Genomic DNA, 19,901 nt, shown 5'->3' with positions numbered 1-19,901 from the left:
CGGGCAGTTTAACATCTGCTTCAGAGCCCACAGTTCACACCCCCATGCACACACACACACACACACACACACACACACACACACACACACACACACACACACACACTCTTACTCAGAAGCGGCATGTCTCTTGGGTGCACTTATCTCGTGGACCGTGTCTTGTTTTCCAGCACTTATGTGATTAAACAGTTATGAGAACACAGCCATGTTTGTAGCGTTCTAAACTGTCTAGCAGGGAAATACATGCTGCCATGGTCAACGGCCATATTTAATCCATGCAAAACATCAAAAATAAATGTTCCACTCTCCACATTAATTTTCCACTTTGTTACAGAACAATTAGTGTTTGCATTGGCAACAATGGTAGACCACACAGCTTTGTACTTCGCTGCTACGCAGCTCAGGCCTGTTTCCGACAGTGAGGAGATCATAACTACTGATCAGTGTGGCTGCTGGTACAATGTAGCATTCTTATGGTGGATTGTGCAACTGGGAAAGCTGCTCTGAGAGTCATTATGGCTTAGTCAGGGCCCGTAGAGGTGTGTGAGTGTGTGTGTGAGAGAGAGAGAGAGAGAGAGAGAGAGAGAGAGAGAGAGAGAGAGAGAGAGAGAGAGAGAGAGAGAGAGGCAGTGGGAGTGTATGCTTTATACGTGAGAGAGGGAGAGTTGTGTAATCTGTCCATTTTGTGTCTCCTGTCGTCCACCCCCCCCCCCCCCCGGGCTGCCAGGCGTCACACCAGTTTATAATAAGGACCCCAAAAAAAGTTGTCGAGTGAACGGACTGCAAGAGAGAGAGAAAAACAGAACCCTTCCCACTCTAAAATCACGGGGAGTGACTGTGACAGGAGGAAAGGGACAGAGAGACAGAGAGAGAGAGAGAGAGAGAGAGAGAGAGAGAGAGAGAGAGAGAGAGAGAGAGAGAGAGCTTGAAGAAGCCCTCACAGGACTTCACCACATTTCTTTCAGGACTACACGGACCGGAACGGACCACTAACCGATCCCCAAACCTGGACTGACCATCAGCAGCGGGATTCTTCGCGGAGCTGCGGACTCTTGGAGGAGCATGCGGCTCGGTTTACTATTCAGGTAAAAGTTCTACAACCTGCCGCCTCTCAGTCCGCTGGTACACAACTCCACACGGGTAGGGGGTGTATCCTCCTTTCAGCGTGGAAGAGATTAAAAAGTTGGGTTTTTTTGTGGCGAAGTTTGTGGCGAAGTTTGGGCTTTTACGCACGACGCCTTCTTGTTGCGCGCCGCGCCGCATATGCGATAGGAATGTATACCCGAAGGCTTCTGGGTTTCAGTTTTTTCAGTCTTTCTCCTCAGGGCGGATTTTTGTGAGTTTCCCCCCCTGTTGAATATCTCTCTCCCTCTCTCTCCCTCCGTCCCCGCGGCTCTGAGTTTATTCTACAATGTGCCACTGTAGCGGCCAGGGAAACGTGGACCCGGGTAGGGGGTCGTTACTTCGGCCTCAGCGGAGCTGTTGTGTCGGACTGTGCGGGACCTTTGTCTGTGTTTTTCGGGAGAGTTATGCAGTCTGATGTGGGGAGAGCTTCCAGAGACCACGGCGGTGCACCACACTGGGAAGAAGGCACCAATTACCCGAGTACATGTGGCCTGCGGACTAGTGGTTGTGGTGATGGTTTGGTTCTCGTGGTCAGCCCGAGTTGTCCATCTGAGCAAGTTGTTTAGTATCGTGTTCTGGTTATTTACTTGGCAGATGAAGAGGTGGAATTCCACTTGTTTCCAACGCACTTGTCTCGGCAATTTTATAGAGGTTGTTGTGGCTACTGTGAAACAAGCACATGTATCTGAATCTTTCCACCTTGAAGAGAAGTATAAGGCTTCAAAGACTCAACAGCTTTGAACCGTTCTAGTGTGTCATATGTCCTAAAGTACTTTTATAAAGTCAATTTTATAGACGCTTAAAGACAATAACCCGAACATCCAACACCATCCCACAGCATAAACCACATCCTTTGAACACAGACCTCTAATATAAACTGTGTGTGTGTGTGTGTGTGTGTGTGTGTGTGTGTGTGTGTGTGTGTGTGTGTGTAAGCCACATCCTCAGGGTGTGTACAGTCCCAGAGAGAGTTATGTGGAGGGGGAACATACTTTCTGGTTAAACCCATTAGTGTGTTAGCACCTCTGAGGGCTTCCCCGGATTGATTGAGATGTTTGCTGTGAAGCCTGAAGGGGAAAAGGAAAGGTGTGTTCACGGCTCCCTGCTGTAACGCTGCACCACCTGTAGGGGGAAAGGTGCCATAATTGGTTGCTAAGGTAGAGATCAGTCATTGGAACATATGATCGGGTGTTCACTCCAACACATTTAACACTGTTTCTAAACCAAATATACATTCCTGAAAAAGGGACAGAAAGCTGATGACCATTGGGGAAGAGGACAATGAACGTCTCTGTGAGCTTGCACGACATATACTGCCTGGAGGTTTAGGTCATGGAACAGTTATGTCTTTTCTAAAAGACCTTATTCAACCTGCTGATGTTTAAATCGTGTATATCCGCCACTTCTTACACCCTCTGTCCTTCATCCCTCCAGGCTCTATGTGCTATGGGGCGTTGTGGGTGTCGCGACCTCCGTGACCAAGGCAGCCAAGAGGAAGGTGAGTCGCCGGCTCATTACGAGTGAGATGCACACACAACGGCATCATGACAGAGGGGTGAAAGGTGACAATTAGGGGATGGATGCACATTCTTTTTGTGTCTTAAAGCTATCCTGACTGGCTCGTATGCACATTGAACGTGCTATTGGACGCTGCACGCGTTCATACTGGCTACGAAGAGATCTCTTTCTTTTTCATCTTTTTTATTATTATTATGTCATTTTCACCTTTTGTATAAAGCACAAAGAGTTGGGGGGGGAGCCCGATCGGAAAAAAATCCATAGTCTACTTTGCAAAAAAGCAAGTCAGTCAAATGAAGTGGGTATCCCAAACGCTTTCCATTCTGTGTTAGTGTTAGTGTCCCTCCACTGCAGCTCAGCGAGGAAACACGTCTATGAAAACCCAAGGAGCATATTTTGTAGTAAGAAGATATCTATTTGATTTGACTAACTCAGACAGCTGAAGCCTCATATCAGCTTCGGCTGAACTTTGGAACTCATTTATGTCATAGATAACAGCGTCGTTTCGTGAGCTACTCTTTGCAAAATCAGCAGCTGTGTCAATGCATTTTTCTGACAATCTATTCTAAATGTGTATCTGGCTTAAAGCGGCTATTGTTGCTATAGTTATAATAAAAATGGATGAAATAATGTGAAAGTTGCGGAGAAGTTTCAGAGAATGATCATTCGCAACTCTCACTTTACAGAGCGAGAGAGAGAAAAAGCTTGAAGAACCCAACCGTCCACCTGCTCACTGTTCATGACTAGCTTGTGAACACGGCGGAGCGTTTAGCAGCTAAAAAGCCAGATGTGTCCCTGAGTTGGCGGAGACCAAAAAAGAGCTAAAAGAAAGAGACTGTTGGCCTTAAAACAACATGCCTTTCCTTCTTAACTGTTGGGTTGGTAAATAAGCCACTTTGCAAGTTGCAAAAAAAAAGTGTTGACATGTCCCTAAGTGGCATACATCTGTTGCTGCAGGTTTAAGATACAAGTTCATCAACCTAAACATAAACACTCAATCCTTCACTTTGGTTGAAACATCGGTTCTGAATACTGAAAAAAGAAGGACTGTGAGTTGTGTTGCCCATCTCTTCTGCCGGAAACCTGGTTCAGGTCTGGATCTCCTCACGGCGGAGTAAGAGTTCAACATACACATGTCAGGTTTGTTTTAAACAAGTGCACCGCTGCCGTTAAGGCGACCCACAGTTGGAGAGAGCTCACGGTGGAAGGTAATGTGTTTAAAAAGTGTAATAACAAGGCGAGGCAGAGTTCAGGCCGGGCCGTACAGTGTCGCAGGAGTTTAACCAGTAGCTCCAGAGGTCAGCGGTGGCTGCTGTTGGGTCACTGCACGCCGCTCATTAATGGTCCCAGTTATGTGGCAGCTGTGTGTTTGATGTCACTCATTACAGCAGACCACACCTCCCCTGCAGAAGCACACACACCACCGACACACCACCGACACACACCGTCATTAGCCTGTCTGCCTCGACCTCCCCTCACCTCCCTCACTCCTTTCTCCTTACTTTCTCCCACCCTCCTGCCATTTGAACCTCAGACAGAGGCGGCTCCTTTTAATCTGGATAATACGCCATCGGAGCCTGCGGCGTCCAAACAAACACACCAGCAGGCCTCTTACACCTGTCCTCTCGCACCGCAGACCGCCAGTTTGGACAGCAGGATCATCACGTGAATGTTTCTGACCATGTGCACACAAATGAACACACTCAAAGTGTGTTTCGGGTCTTTCTGAATGGAAAGTTTTGTTCAGCTCTCATGTTTGCCCTGCTGCCAACCAAGCCAACGCTTCAGTTATGACATGAGAAGAGAAACATTTATTTTAAACCACAGAAGAAGACATCAAAGCCTGACCCGGCACCAACACACACACACACACACACACACACATATATATATATATATCAATCTTGTGGTGTCTGCAGCGCGTTCATATGACAACAAAGGCCATGAATGATCCATCTGCTCAGAAGCTGCTGGCAGGTGACGAGTCTCCTCTATGAACTTTTCATAGTTCCCTCAGGCTAAGAGGGAACTATGAAAAGTTCAGGATTTATATTTTGGCCTCGGAGGAAGGAAACTCACGAGACTGCAGCTCATCAGTGGACTATGAAGAAATAAGTCCCTCCAGAGAGTTTTGATTTTGCAATGGCAACACAAGTCAAGTACTTCTTTAAAATATTGCCAAGGCTCGCAGTTTTAACTTTTTTCTTCTTTTTTAGAAGAGTTAAGGTTACAGTCAGTCAGACCACTTTCAATTCAAGTACCATATTAATTAGCCAAAAACCTCTATTGTTATACAGCTGTAACATTTTATGATATACAATACTGGGATTGACTTTTGAATCAGATTTTCACAAAATCGATTATGCTGCTGGATTAAACCAAAGGCTACCAACGGTTTAGTGGCCTCACAGACGCTGCTGCTGCTCAGTGCTGAAAGGTGGTGATGGTGTGATGATGATGATGATGATGATGATGGACAGGTTACCTCATGAACAGATGAGCTTTTGTTTAAAATCAGCATGTCATTGTTGGGCATGATGATTCTGGGGTCGATTTTTTTGTTGTTGGACATTTTTTGTGTGACTATTTTGATAACTGATCAGTCATTTAACTAATTTCTTTTTTTGTTTTATATGCTTATAAACTGAGAAGATGTGGGTTTAGACTGTCGGCTGACTAAACAACAACATTGAGGAGGTTACCATGGAAACTTGTGATCTTGTGAACTTTTTGCTATTTGCTGACATGCTATCAATTAATCACTTAACGATGGATGAAACATAAAGATAGTCGAAAGATAATCAATATTAATTGATAATGAAAATAATCATTATTAGAGCTTAAACAATTAGTCAATGTAACAATAGTGAAAAATGGATTTAATGGATTGTAGAGTTTCAATAGATAATTAATCTGTGTGTGTGTGTGTGTGTGTGTGTGCCAGGTGGCAGGCAGACGGTCCAGACAGGTGTTTGACACGGAGCCTGTGGAGGGCGTGTGGTCTGTCTGGGGGGAGTGGTCCGGCTGCTCTCAGACCTGTGGCGTGGGCGTCTCCCAGAGGAGCAGGACGTGCTTACCTCCCCCACCTCCCCACACTCCTCCCCTCTCCCACTCCCCACCTAACTGGGCAGGTTATTTGCCTGGGGGCATCGGAGGTCCCGTCCTCTCACCTGTGCATCCCTACTACCCTCCCCATTACCCCGGGCAACACCAACCTTACCACGCCCCATCGATCTCCACCGATCACAACCAAGGATTGCCTCTGTATCGGAATACTAACGCCGCAGGAGGAGGAGCTTCTGTGCCGGGACAGGCCAATCCAAACCCTCCTTTTTACCAGCCAGAATTCTCCCCATCCAATCAAGACCATGTGTCTGTGTACCGCTCACCCTACCACGCCCCTTCACACAGCTACAACCAGCCAGCACGCACCATCAGGAGGCCGACCAATCCCGGAGCAGCGAGGGCTGCAGGAGGCGGGAGCAGAAGGTCGATCTCCCCGAATCGGGAGGGTTTGCCCTCTAGGAGGTGTGTAATACGACCGAACTAACCAATTCAAGCCTAACTTCTCACAGATATTCATTTTTCATCTGTAAAATCTTCCACTTAATATGTATTCTGGTCACACTGGATTCCTTAAAATGACCGGCCAGTGAGTCATAATCAGATGTTTGTGGTATCGGTATCAACCTCTAAAATCCAGTATCACTCAGCCTCCAAACACAATCATTTTCAACAAACGGGATGAGGAGATGTGTGTTTAGTCTCACAGTTCCATAACCATAACACAGTAACCATGGTGACTGAAATACAAATCGTCACCAAAATAAAAGATTCCTCAGAGTACCGTGTTGATGTACAGGATTCATTCAGGTGCCGTTAGTTAAAGAGCTGACGTAGTTCAGGCCTCAGAGCCGGTTTGTTATGGTGATTTGAGTGCTGGGAGTTGGAGTTCTGCCTACTTCTGCTATCTGTTGCATTATTACATCATTACTTCTGTCTTTTGTCACACAAACTGCATTAGTCTGCCCGCTCACAACAGCCTGCTGTCTCACTGTCGGTTATGATTATGATTGTATCTGTATCCTGTCTTCCTGTTTCCTTCTCTGTCCCGGCCTCTGGCTCTTTCTCTCCATCTGTAAATCTTCCTCTCCAAATACTTTGTCTCTTTTTTTTGTCTCTTTCTTTTTGACCCGCAGGTCTTCGGCCATCCGTCCGGGTCAGTTCGGGTACGGCAGGGTGCCGTTCTCTCTGCCTCTGCATCGTCCCAACCGGCAGGCTCGCCACACCGTTAACGGCACCGAGGCACAAAACGACAGGAAAGAGGAAGAGGAGACGGGGAGTGATGGAGAAGACAGGAAGGCAGGGAGGCGTGAGGAGGAGGAGGAGAGCACCGAGGTGCCTGCCGCTGAGGAGGTTCCCACGACAACCACCACGACCAGCAACCAACGCCATGAACGACAAACCAATAGGCAGCAGGCGAGGGCGAGAGAGCGAGTCCCACCCTCTCACCCCTTCTCACGCTCCTCATCACCATCTCACCTGCCCAACCGCCACCGCTTCGATTGGCACTCCGTCACCGCTCCGCCTCCTCCCATCCCTCCTCTCTCCCGCCCAAACTCCCCCGCTGTCGCATCACCTTTTACCCATTCTCTCCACCGCTCCAGCCCCATGCCCAGCGACGGGGAGCTCCACCCGGGCTTCAGCCCCCACGTCCCACCCGCCGGCAACATCTACCCACTGCAGCAGCCCCACATCCCACGCCTGGGAGGGGACTCGGGCAGGGACGGAGGAGGAGCAGCTCCTCCGGTCCCCAGATGCTCCGGCCCGGAGAAAGAGTACCGCAGGTGCTTCTCGCAGGTAAGAACTTCACCCAGAACCCCCAGAAAGAAAATACATATTCCACTTACTCCAATGGCTTCACACCTTTGTAATAATCCCAGTAGTTTCGCTTTCACACGGGCTCCTCATGTTCGGCCCACGCTCACCTCTTTATCTATTCAGCCGGCACTCGTGCTCAGTTTCTATGCGTGCCGTGTGTTGAAAGGGGCAGTTAGGCGGGCGTGAAGTTGAAGGTCAGCAGAGTGTATTTGATAGGTAGATCACTCCCCAGCTCAGACACTAGCTGGTTGTCTTTGAGCAATCGGATGGAAACTGACTGCAACTGCCCCCGCAGCTCCAAGGCGTGTGTTCTAGTGAAACTATACGCGTGTCTTTGCGACTGATTGCACATACGTGTGAGTAGAAATGAGTGCCAACGGTGTGTGTGTGTGTGTTGTATCAGACACACAGACAGGCAGGTTGTATCAGACACACAGACAGGCAGGTTGTATCAGACACACAGACAGGCTGGTTGTATCGGACACACAGACAGGCTGGTTGTATCGGACACACAGACAGGCTGGTTGTATCAGACACACAGACAGGCAGGTTGTATCAGACACACAGACAGGCAGGTTGTATCAGACACACAGACAGGCAGGTTGTATCAGACACACAGACAGGCAGGTATTATCAGACACACAGACAGGCTGGTTGTATCAGACACACAGACAGGCTGGTTGTATCAGACACACAGACAGGCTGGTTGTATCAGACACACAGACAGGCAGGTTGTATCAGACACACAGACAGGCTGGTTGTATCAGACACACAGACAGGCAGGTTGAAGCAGACACACAGGTGAGAAACTGACCTCGACCTCGGTGACTCAGGTTTCACTCAGGAATCCCACGCTTGTTTTGACTCAATTAAATGTGAGATTGAGAGAGAATAAAGTGGATAAATAGTTTTCAGTGATCAGACGTTTCTCCTGGAGATCAGGTTCCCAACATTCTTGAATTGAATTATCTTAATATTGAGTATCTATTTGTATGGTGGAATATTTGAAAGCATAAAAAGCAGGTGATAGACATTTTTCGGCACATGTGACATATTTCACACATTTCACAAAGTATCACACTTTCCACCTTTTTGCAACGGTTGCTTCAAATGATCGGCAGACCTTAACACAACCATCCACCATCTTTTTCAATCACATCAATATTAGTTTAGAAGTGAGGCAGAATAATTATACCTGCTGTTGGTGGCCTCTGAAATGTGTGTGTAAGATGGTCCTGAAAGTAGCCATAGGTTGGTACTTTTATGGACAACACACATTATCAACATTTCTGCCAGTCCATTGTGATCCGGATCAAATCATAGGACAGAAAATCATATTGATAATTTAATCAATACAGACCTCGATTCAAGGATAAAAACATCAACAAAAATGATGACTCATCCGAACGCTATTTAGAAAAGCAGCGGTGAGAAAGTATCGTTCATGCTTAAATTTCACGTAAATCGGTCAACCATGTGTGAAACATCGCACATGGACGGAGGAACAGACGAATGGAATAAACAGAAGGAAACCGATCCAGACTCCCTCTCAAGGTTTGATCGTGGTGACAAAAATACTCAGAGAGGCATCTTGTAACAGGTCTATCTGAAGTGAGAGGATTAGATTCACCTTAAATACCACACGCCTACACACTGGTGCATTTTCCCTCTGGCACGTTGTTTCCACCACGGACTCTCCCCGAGTGGAAGTGGACACTTGAATGTGGGGCCCAGGTTGGCACTCGTGGGCTCTTGACTTTTCTCTCTTAAGATAATTTGGCAGCCTCTCTCGCCCTCTTTCATCTCCCTCTCTTTCTCCCTTCCCGTCTGTGCCCAGCTGTGTGTGATAGTCCCCATGTTAAACCCCATTTAGCAGCTGGCAGGATACTGGCCCTGTGTGTGTGTGTGTGTGTGTGTGTGTGTGTGTGTGTGTGTGTGTGTGTGTGTGTGTGCCAGCAGCGCTAATAGCAGTCCTGTGACGGTTGGGCCTGACTCATAGTGTTACATATTTACCCAGCGTTAGCCCCAGCTTTAGCCCTGTTTGCCCCTGCGGGGGCCACATTTGTTTATGCATTATCATTGTTTAGAGGAAGGTTTAGGGTGCTGATGAATGCAGGGACTTTGCCCAGGCTTGTATGTACTGTGTCTATATACTGTATGTGTGTGTGTGTGTGTGATTGAGGGAGTGAGCCAGACTCAGTGTGACACATCCTATTATCTATTAGGTGTGTTAGTCATAACACAGCGCGTCTGAGGCCCACCGCAAGTGTGATTGGCTGTGTGTATGTGTGTGTGTGTTTTTACTGTTGCGTAGAAGCAAGTGGGGAACCAAGAGAGGGAACAGAGGAAAAGAGAAGGGCAAAAGGGGAAGAGGGAGTGTGTGATGTGTGCGTTCGCAGCTAAGTAGTAGTGAAAGAGAGCACTGTTTTTAGAAGAATCTGCACACAGTAGTGGGAGGGCAAACGTAAGGGCAAGAGGGGAGACGAGGTGGGGAGAGGAAGGCTGGTGAGGCTGAATGTTTAGGTGTGTGTGTGTGTGTGTGTGTGTGTGTGTGTGTGTGTGTGTGTGTGTGTGTGTGTGTGTGTGTGTGTGTGTGTGTGGAAGGATGTAAGTGGAGGAGATGGGAGTAAAAGGGAGGCAGCAACAAATGGAGAGAGATGGAGAGAAAAAGATTCTGTGGGAAGACGAGAGGAAGTTTGTGTCCGAGGAAGAGAGGGATTCGTGGAAAAGGGTGTGTGCTTGTGTGAGCGATCAAGTGTAACAAGAGGAGAGGTTATTCTGTTGGAGAGAGAGAGAGAGGGAGAGAGAGAGAGAGAGAGAGAGAGAGAGAGAGAGAGAGAGAGAGGGGAGGAAAAGGTGGAATTCGAGAAGAAGCTGAAAGGAAAAAAGAAAAAAACAAGAGACATACCAGCTTGAAGCAGACATTTCACAGAAAGAACCCCGCTTCCTGTCCTTTCCTTTCTCAAGTCTTTGATTATGGAGATTCTCTAAGCATTCCTTCTCCGTCGCTCCTCTTTCTCTCCTCTGCAGAGTCAATATTTGCCAACAATCACTCACAGTGCAAACCTCTGGAGCACCAAGCGGAGATCACACGTTTGTATAGGTGACAGTTCTTCACATGGCTCCATAAAACTGATCCCAGCAAACTCAACATTTCCAATCAGTGACTGATCGATCGATCTGAGAGCCCTGATAGACGCTCACATTTTGCAGCTTTGACCATTTGAATGAATGAAACAACGTACCTGAAATATCAAGTCCTGCACTTATTTGCCTCCAGGCTTTCCGTTTTCTGCTCAAATCATGGGAACTATGGTTGGTAGAGTTATACAGCCACACACAGCTCCAGGCATCCACCTGCCTCTATAGGCCCAACATCCCAGTCAACTGATTGGACAATGGGGGGAAACGCATGACGTTGGGCTCTTCGGCTCTGGGGAGAAGTTTGTTCAACTTGAGGTGTTCAGGGCATCGCAGCAAAAACGTGAGGCGCAGAGCGTTAAAGACCATGAGAGGCTTTACCTGAATAGTTCAGGTGATATTATTTATTTATTGTAAACAATATAAATATGACACGTATCAGGGAAACTAAACCTAATTATAAGCTTGTCAATCTGCTATTTTCTAGATGGATTTAAACAAATATGAATGTAGTATATCTCATTCACATCGTTGAAGAGCCTCTGACTTCATAGTTCCCATTCCTCCACGTCTGACACCAAATCTACCCTCCTGAGCAGACATACTACCTTTAAAAAAACAAACAACCAATACTTTAAACGCACATGAAAATGTCTTCGATCTCGCTCCGGCAGCTGAAACCTGAGGAGTTGGTGTTGTACCTACGCTTCAGGCAGAGTCGGATGATCTGGTCACAGCGTCTGTCATCACACAGGCGTCGCTACACAGGAAGTATATTATTAGGACTATCAGCACGGAGCCACGTTCGTCAGCTCTAATCACCGTGTGCAGATCCAGCCACGCTTGCTCTTGTTCTCATGAAGTGATAAACAGGCCCAGATGTTTGTTTGTTGGACTGGAGCACGCACGCAAACCACCAACCACATTGATTCATTTACACAGATCTGTGCTTTCCTATGCGTTGGTACTTTAACAAGCAGAACTACCTGCCTGTCTACAGAAACCAGGTACCTCCGCTTGTAAAGGTCTGTTCATATCGGCTCCTGTGTGTTTCCCTCTTTCATGTTCCTTTATGCCTTTCTGCTCCCTCACCTACTCCCCATGGCGTCTGCCATTTCTTACCTTTATCTCTCTTTTAATGTCATCTCGATTTAAAGGGAATCTATTGACATTTTGATAAACGTGATTGTTTGCTTGAGTTGGATCAAGAGATTGATGTCAATGTGAAGCTAAATCCACCCTGGAAACATGGGGGGGGGGGGGGGGGGGGGGGTTCAGCTAGCCTGACTCAGTCAACGAAATGCATCAACCAGCCCCTGTAAAGCTTACTAATTAACGTCTCATATCTTGTTTGTTTAATTGGAACAAACACTGAAACGTAAAGACAGTGACTGCAGGAAATAGCCTGAACCAGAAATGCCTGTAAAGTCATTTTTACTCTTCAGTTTCCAGTCCAGTCTTTGTGTTCAGGTGTTCTACTGACTAACCAGCTACCGGCTTCTCAGCTAACTGTCTGCAAGAAAGCATTGTACTGTTCCTTCAAATCACATCATCTCTTCTTCATTGGAGTCCTGATGATAAGTAAGGAACATTAGACAGATAACATAAGACATGCCACAAAATCAGGAGAGATTGTAATACAATCACACCAAAGATTTACTCCGAGCAGCAACCGAGACATGGGCAGAGGACGGAGCACACCGAGTTCTGCAGCACTTTTAATTCAGAGAGAGTCCGACTGTTCAGACCACTTTGGATCAAGAAGCTTCCCGTCAGAGGAAGCAGCATCGCTGTTTACAATAAAGGCTCTTTTCAAATTTACATAGTTCAGTGCAGACTTTTGGAACTGTTCATAATAAAAAAGAGCCCTGGGAATGAAGTCCACATGCCCTACCTCTCTCTCACACACACCAATGGGGTTTTAGGAAAATATTTGATAAATGAAGATAAATGAATAAATGATCACTGCACTGGTTTGTATAAATAAGTGGGTTTTCGAGCTCTACGGAGCTGGAAAGGGAATATGGAAAGAATGTCATCTTAGTGTGTTTGAGGAAAGTTCTGGTTTCATTTATTGATCATGCGTTTGCAGGATTCATCTAGAGTTTTCTTTTCTCCTTTGGTTCTGTTGTTGAGCAGAACAGTCGAGTTGTTTTGAGGCTCCAGCTGAATTTTCCCCTGAGAACAACAGCATCCTTTCTTGCCGCCCGTCTTGTGCAGCACGGGGCCTCCTTCAGTCGCTGATGGATGAGCAGTGTTTCCTCTGGGGGGGGGGGCCCTCAGGGTCAAGGCCGAGAGTCGGGTGGTGTCCTGCAAAGCGCCGCCGCGCCGCCTTGGTCACAAGATTAGCCGGAGAATGTTAATCACTGAGGACAAACGCACACACACACACACGTCTTAACATATGTCATGGATTTGTGTGCATGCATTCGGCGATTAGTGGTGGCGTGTGGAGCATGTTGATTTACGGCGGCGGGGGCCGGCGATCAGTTGTTTTGTCTGTGTAATGTTGCAGTAATGCTTGAGGAATGACCGGCCAGCCGTAACCTGTATGTGGTGTCGAGGCGATGTGGCCAGCGGGCTTTCCCTGGAAACACACATGTGGTGAAAGGTTCCCGCTTTCCTCCTGACCTGTTCCTCCAAACTCATTAGTCTTTCTTGGGCTGGTGTTTGTTTTTCACGCGAGTGTGTGTGTGTGAGTGTGTGTGTGTGTGTGTGTGTGTGTGTGTGTTGTGTGTGTGTGTGTGTGTGTGTGTGTGTGTGTGTGTGATCAGGTCGGTGTGTGTGTGTGTGTGTGTGTGATCAGGTCGGTGTGTGTGTGTGTGTGTGTGTGTGTGTGTGTGTGTGTGTGTGTGTGTGTGTGTGTGTGTGTGTGATCAGGTCGGTGTGTGTGTGTGTGGCATTTTTGTGTGTGCACAGAACAAAGCTTTTAACCCTCAGGCAGTAACCCCCCCCCCCCCCCTCCTCCTTCACATGCTCCTCATTATTGCCCCCCCCCCCCCGCTAGTAAAACACATCTGTAACTTTCACAGCTCCCGTACAAAAACACCGACTGTCTCTCCTCAGCTGTGTTCACTTGTCTTTCACCTGCTCTCCGTCTATCTGTCTGTCTCTCCATCCTTCACTCGGTGTCAGTAGCCAGTTTTTATGTCTTGGGTCTTAGTTTTAACTTCCCAGGAAAAATCAAAAACTATAAACGAAACCATTATAACCAATATAACCCATTTTAACCCCCAGGGGCCCATTTCAGAGAAAAACCTTCAGTGAAAACCCTGAGTTAACACTGAGATCTGGGAAACTCTGTTTTTTCTGTTTCACAAAGCCAGTTCAGCATAAATCTGAGTCAGTTACCATGGTAACATACTCTGTGAACCTAACCTGCTCGCTAGCAGGTTTGCTTCAACAAACCCTGAGTTTCTCCCTACATGTCTCTGCCTTTTTCTGGAATCTGAACCAACTCTGAGAAAAATGTGCCGTCTTTTCCTCGTCAACCTAATTGATATTAAAGTGATTCTAGCAGCTTTACGTCGGGAGAAGATTTTGATTACCTTTCCTACCGATCACATATCTAAACAATAGTCTCCGACATTTTCAACATTTCATATCGCGACCAGATTCTTTGCAGAGCTCTTTAGATTTTTTTGTGAACAGATGTTTAAGGACATTTCTGTGTTGAAATAGACACTTGTATTTACTCTGTTTAATATGTGAAATATGATTAAAATCAGATGCCTTAGTCTACGTATTTGTGCAATATTCGTATGCTTAATTTTCAGCTGCAGCTCCATTCTTTTTGTGCCTGTGGGATTACACCTATGAAAATGATTATTTTTACATCACGCTACCTTGTGAACTGAAAATAAAACAGTATCACTTTCATATCGACTGTTTTAAACAGTTATATGAATTAAGTCAGGCAGTAAATGTCTGCCACGCCAACTATCGCTACTTTACTGCAGTTACGTTGCTCCTCTTTCTCAGGATGAGCTCGTTTTCTACATAAACACTCAGTAATATCTAATAACGCTCTCCCGGTTGCCATGGTGAATCATAGTATTGGAGCTCCATTGATGATGGCTTTATAGAGTCGGCAGGCACGCTCGTAACTCAGAGTTTACATACTCAGAGTTGACTGAACTAATTCAAAACCGCTGTTCTGAAACTGAAAACTCAGAGTTGCCCATCTCAGAGTTGGTCGACTCAGAGTTCAGGGTTGAGTTCAGAGTTTGTTGAACCTGCTTTCTGGAATACACCCTGGTTAGCTAAATTCATTTAGAAGAGTAAACAAAGGCATTTTTCCTAAACTGTCCATTGTAAACATCCATCACAGTTTCCAGACTGAACTTCTTGATTTGACTGTGGTCTTCCTGCTTAACGAAGGGTTATGACCAACATTTTCTATAGGTTTTACCTCTGAAGTGGTTTAGTTGAATCCGTTTAACTGTTGGCTTGTTTACATCCACTCTGATTGGCCGACCGCTCGTGTTCCTCACACAGTCGGACTTCATCGCAGTGATGCGGTGGCAGCGTTAGCAGACCTGGGTCATTACTCCAGAGAGCAGGATTTAATCATGACTGACAGGTAGCTATGTGTGAGTGTGAATCAGAACCAGAACTACAAAAACAAGCCCCAAGTTTTAACCAGAAAGAAAATGCACACAGAAGAGTGTAAAAACACAACGACATGGTCAACTACAAATTGTTCTTTCATGTTACAGTTATTTGCTGTATAAATAGTATTGGTACTAGTGTCAGACATGAATCGGAGTCCAAAGAGATATTCTTAGAAATCATCCAGCGTTATCTCGGCCTTCTTACAGAACGAGGTGATTCACAGTTTAATGAGCTGACACTGGAAGGAAAGTACTAGAATCTTTTAAATGTTGCTACACGATTGAATGATTTTAACTCTGTTTTTGCAATGAACTTGTGATTGGAGTTTTATTGTCTTCTTATCTTCCACAGGCCAACCCTCTTTAATTATTTTACTTCTGTAAAAGCCATCACCCCCCCCCCCCCCTGTCACCACTCCTTCATGCTCCCCTTGGCAGTTATGGGGAAACCCTTAACCCTGCACTCATAGTAAATGAGGGAACACCAGTCCTTACAAACACACACACATTCTCCTCCACAACCATGAAACTCCACTTTTTCCTCTCACCCCCCCCCCCCCCCCCCATTCAGTCCATTAGCCTCCCGATGTTTTTACACACTCTAAACGCTCTTTTGGGTGGAGAATCCATTCGCCCCATAGCGTTCATACGATCGCCGACACATGAACACACACACTCAGTTTTCATTTTACATTCCCCCCTTTTAGTCTTTTGTAGAAGCTCTTTCTCTCTCGTTTTACTGTGCCAGTGTTCGGGGTCGTGGTCCACTCATTGTTTATGGTCTCACAGGCACACACTGACATGCACACACACACACACAACTATCCCGCTTGAAATGGGGCCCAACGTGTTTACGTCCTGCAGAAATATTTACAACCGTTACCAACCGCATTTCACACACACACACACACACATTCAGGCTGATTTACACAGTTACTTGAAAACATGACCCCCCGATCCCCCGGGTCATGTCTCAAACACACACACTCTCACATAAGAGGCTTGAACTAAACTAAAACATGTTACAAATAACAGAAAAGTCAGTGTTTCAGCGGAATGAACTGTGGCGGAGAGTTCCACATAAAGTTTCATGAGCTGGTTTCACACTCCACTAGAAGAGAAACAACTGATGACCCTTATGAGTGCCTTGTGACAGCGACTTGCATTCCGGGTGCACACACACGCACACACACACACGCACACACACACGCACACACACGCACACACACACACACACGCACACACACGCACACACACGCACACACACACACACACACACACGCACACGCACACACACACGCACACACACATAAGACAGTGAACGTGTGAATTCCTACAAGGCTAGTGTCAATGAGTGCTTGACGGTTTATCCATGAGAGTCTTTTAGTTACACTTTGTCGCAGAGGCTGGTTCACATGGGAACTGTCGCTCTGTGTGTGTGTGTGTGTGTGTGTGTGTGTAAACTACTCCCTTGCTCTCATCTCCCCAGATGAGTGACTAGGAACTTTCCAGCTGTTTGTGACAGCTGTGTGAGCAGAGAGATCCACAAAAAACAAAAGACAAGAGGAACAAATCAAACAAAGAGTGGAGTGAAAGACTAGATGATTGTGGAGCTGACAGAGATTAGAGTTGCAAGGAAATCTGAGAGCTCTATGTGCGGCATGCAAGTGTGTGTGTGTGTGTGTGTGTGTGTGTTAGCCAGCTGTGTATCAGAGGGCTGTAAACGCAGTGGACCAGGCAGGATGGTTGTGTCTCTCACAGTAATGATACCTGAAGATGTGTGTGGTGGAAGTTTGCAGATCCTTTACCCCAAAAAAAGAAAACACTTTATATATATATATATATATATATATAAACTCAGACTGAATACTGAAATCTGTCCGTTGAATATGAAGCTACTGCTAGCAGCTGGTTAGCTTAGCACAAAACCAGGATGTCAGGGGATAAGCAAGCCTGGCTTTGTCCGAAGGTAACACCTCTCAGGTCATTTAAATGTGTAGTAATTTTCTTGACTTACAAATTCAGGTTAGTTCTGTGGGGCTGTACCAACAAACAGTTGTATGATGAGCTAAATGCTAATGCTGCCATGCTCACAATGAAGATGCTAACATGCTGGTGTATATCATATACAACAAAAAGTCACCAAACTCAAGAGGATTCCTCATTTGGGGAACATGATATGCACGTCATGGCAATACATGTAATAGTTGTTTAGACGTATATCTATAAAGTAGAGGTAAAGTAGGCTACAGTACAAATACCTCAATATTGTACTGCAGTACAGTATATGAGTAAACACTTTCCACAACTGTGTGTGTGTGTGTGTGTGTGTGTGTGTGTGTGTGTGTGTGTGTGTGTGTGTGTGTGTGTGTGTGTGTGCATGTGTGTGTGTGTGTGTGTGACACAGGCAGTATGAGTTATGTTCACTGTAAACCAGCAGAGTTGTGTCAGCCTGATGTTTCAGCTGTCGTTGAAGTTCAGGCATGCTAAAACTCTTTCCACTGTACGGCTCCATAAGGAGCGTGCACAACCTGGACACGTGCTCACACACGCACACACACACACACACACACACACACACGCACATTCTGTGGTCATGCACTGAAAGCCACAGTGGATTTATGTGAGCAGCCTCTTCCAAAAAAATCTATTATTTCCATATGGTTCTAATACTGTACGCTCGCCGACTGCCAGCAGCAGCAGGGAGACTGTGTGTGTGTGTGTGTGTGTGTGTGTGTTTGTGTGTACAGGTATCGAGTGTTGCTGTTTCTCTCTGTGATGTCCAACAAATCCTCCCCGTCTTTATTAGCTGTTTTTCCCTTGTCTTTTTCCTCACAACAGTCCACTGCAGCCTTCCTCCTCCAGGGAGAAACAACCGCCAGTTTAAAAGCTGGGTGATTTTGTATTAGTTCAGTGTGTGGCTCTGAACTTAACCCCCCCCTCTCTCTCTCTCTGTCCTCCAGGTGTGTGCAGGCGTGTTGGACTCCAGAGCAGAGCAGTGTGCAGCCTTTAACACCCAGGAGTTCATGGGTCGCCTCTACGACTGGGAACCTTTCACCGAGGGTGAGGACCGCGCTGACACACACATGGTAGTTTAGGGTTTAGCTGCACAGTGCTTCCATGTGATAATAGGCTTATTGTGAGATTTAAATGCTAGCAGAGGGGAGAGGGGGGCGTCATTAAAATGTGTGATTAAGTGAGTTAAATGTTGCTCTGGTATTAGTGTGCTGGCAGGCCTTTCGCTGCATGCCCAGCCCACCACAGTCCCTCCTCTCATTGGCCCATGGTGCATGTAGCGTCAAGGGTGGCGGGCCAAGAGGAAAAGAGAATGACTGGAACTCGATCTGCTTTTATTCTCTGCACAAAACACTCTCCCTCCTCTCATTTTCCTCTCATTTGTCCAACATCTCCCTTCCTTCTCCTGCCAAGCTTCTCCTCCCAGCTCTGACGAAGCACACGGATTCCAACCCAGTGAGATAAAGACAGAAAGATGGAGGAGGGGGGAGGCGAGAGGTGACGGGACGCGAGTGTTTTGTCATGTGACCAGTGGGGAGCAAAAGGGAGACAACGTGGCTCGCATGTGCTTGTGTGTCTTTGTGTGTTTTTTGTCCCGTGCCGTAAGTGCGAGTGAGTCTGTTTACTTTGGTGTTAAATGTAAAACAGTTCAGCACAGCGGAGATTGTGTCTATTTATCTGTTTTCCAATGCAGGAGGGAGAAGAGAGAGAGAGGGAGAGAGCAAACACTGAACAGATATTTGAGGAATTTGAGGGAAAGGGAAGAGGAACGGGGAGAATATTATAACAAGGGGCTTTGGGGAGCGAGAGATCGGAGGAGGAGAAGAGAGAAACACAGCTGCAAGATGATATCAACAGTATTTGTCATTGTGTTGGACTGATGAGTTCAGGCCTCTGTGTATTTACAGTACGGACTCATGGCGAGTGTGTGTGTGCTTGGCTTAATGGATCGGAGATGGCACGTAGAAAAATGTTTGTGAAAGTTTGCTTGTGTATGTGTCTGTCTCTCCACTGGGTTACTGTATTAGCTGGCTGAGATTCCTCATCATACACACCCGGAGAGCGTAGAGCTGGACACGCTAGATCAGCCATACTGCTTTGGTTTTATTTACACATAACATGGCGGGATAAAAAAGAAATGCTGAAAGGTTTTCCCACAGTGACGAACCAGTGAAGTGAAAAGGCTCAGAAAAAAATCACTTTACTCAATCTGATCAGCAGCAAACAGCGGAGAGACACAGTTAGTGAGTAGCTGGTGAAGAAAGTTGGACGTTTAGCAGCCAAAGAGGCAAATGTTTCCTGGTGGTGAACAAGAGCAGCAAGGAGAGAGTGAATATTGGGCGGACGGAGTTTCCATGTTCTCCTCCTACGAATCCATAGGATGCATGTAAGACTGGAGTCATTTTGTGATACACAACATTTTCTGTAAAATCAATCCAGAAACTTTTTATGGATTACTTAAATCTGTTTTTGTGTAATCCAGAGGATAAATTAATCCATTATTTAATTAGACTAGAATACAAAATCGTCTTTCTCAGTGATATGCAACATTTCCCCAGATGGCATGACATATTTAAGTGACAGCCATGATACAACTTTATCTTGTAA

General features: G+C 46.3%; 1 protein-coding gene across 1 annotated transcript in view; it reads left to right on the top strand.

Annotated features, from left to right (window-relative positions):
* Nucleotides 1-723: 723 nt before the first annotated feature.
* The window catches only part of adamtsl4 (ADAMTS-like 4), a 32,708-nt gene continuing 13,530 nt past the window's right edge, over nucleotides 724-19,901 (top strand). The window contains exons 1-5 of the mRNA XM_084026023.1: nucleotides 724-1,085; nucleotides 2,560-2,623; nucleotides 5,588-6,171; nucleotides 6,843-7,503; nucleotides 18,242-18,341. Of these exons, the coding sequence (XP_083882149.1) occupies nucleotides 1,063-1,085; nucleotides 2,560-2,623; nucleotides 5,588-6,171; nucleotides 6,843-7,503; nucleotides 18,242-18,341 (1,432 nt within the window). The 5' untranslated portion in view covers nucleotides 724-1,062. The remainder of the gene's footprint in view (nucleotides 1,086-2,559; nucleotides 2,624-5,587; nucleotides 6,172-6,842; nucleotides 7,504-18,241; nucleotides 18,342-19,901) is intronic.

This window comes from Eutrigla gurnardus (assembly GCF_963514095.1).
Source record: "Eutrigla gurnardus genome assembly, chromosome: 14".
Lineage (NCBI taxonomy): Eukaryota > Metazoa > Chordata > Actinopteri > Perciformes > Triglidae > Eutrigla > Eutrigla gurnardus.
The sequence above is the reverse complement of the archived record's forward strand: the minus strand, read 5'-3'. Positions and strand labels throughout refer to the sequence as shown.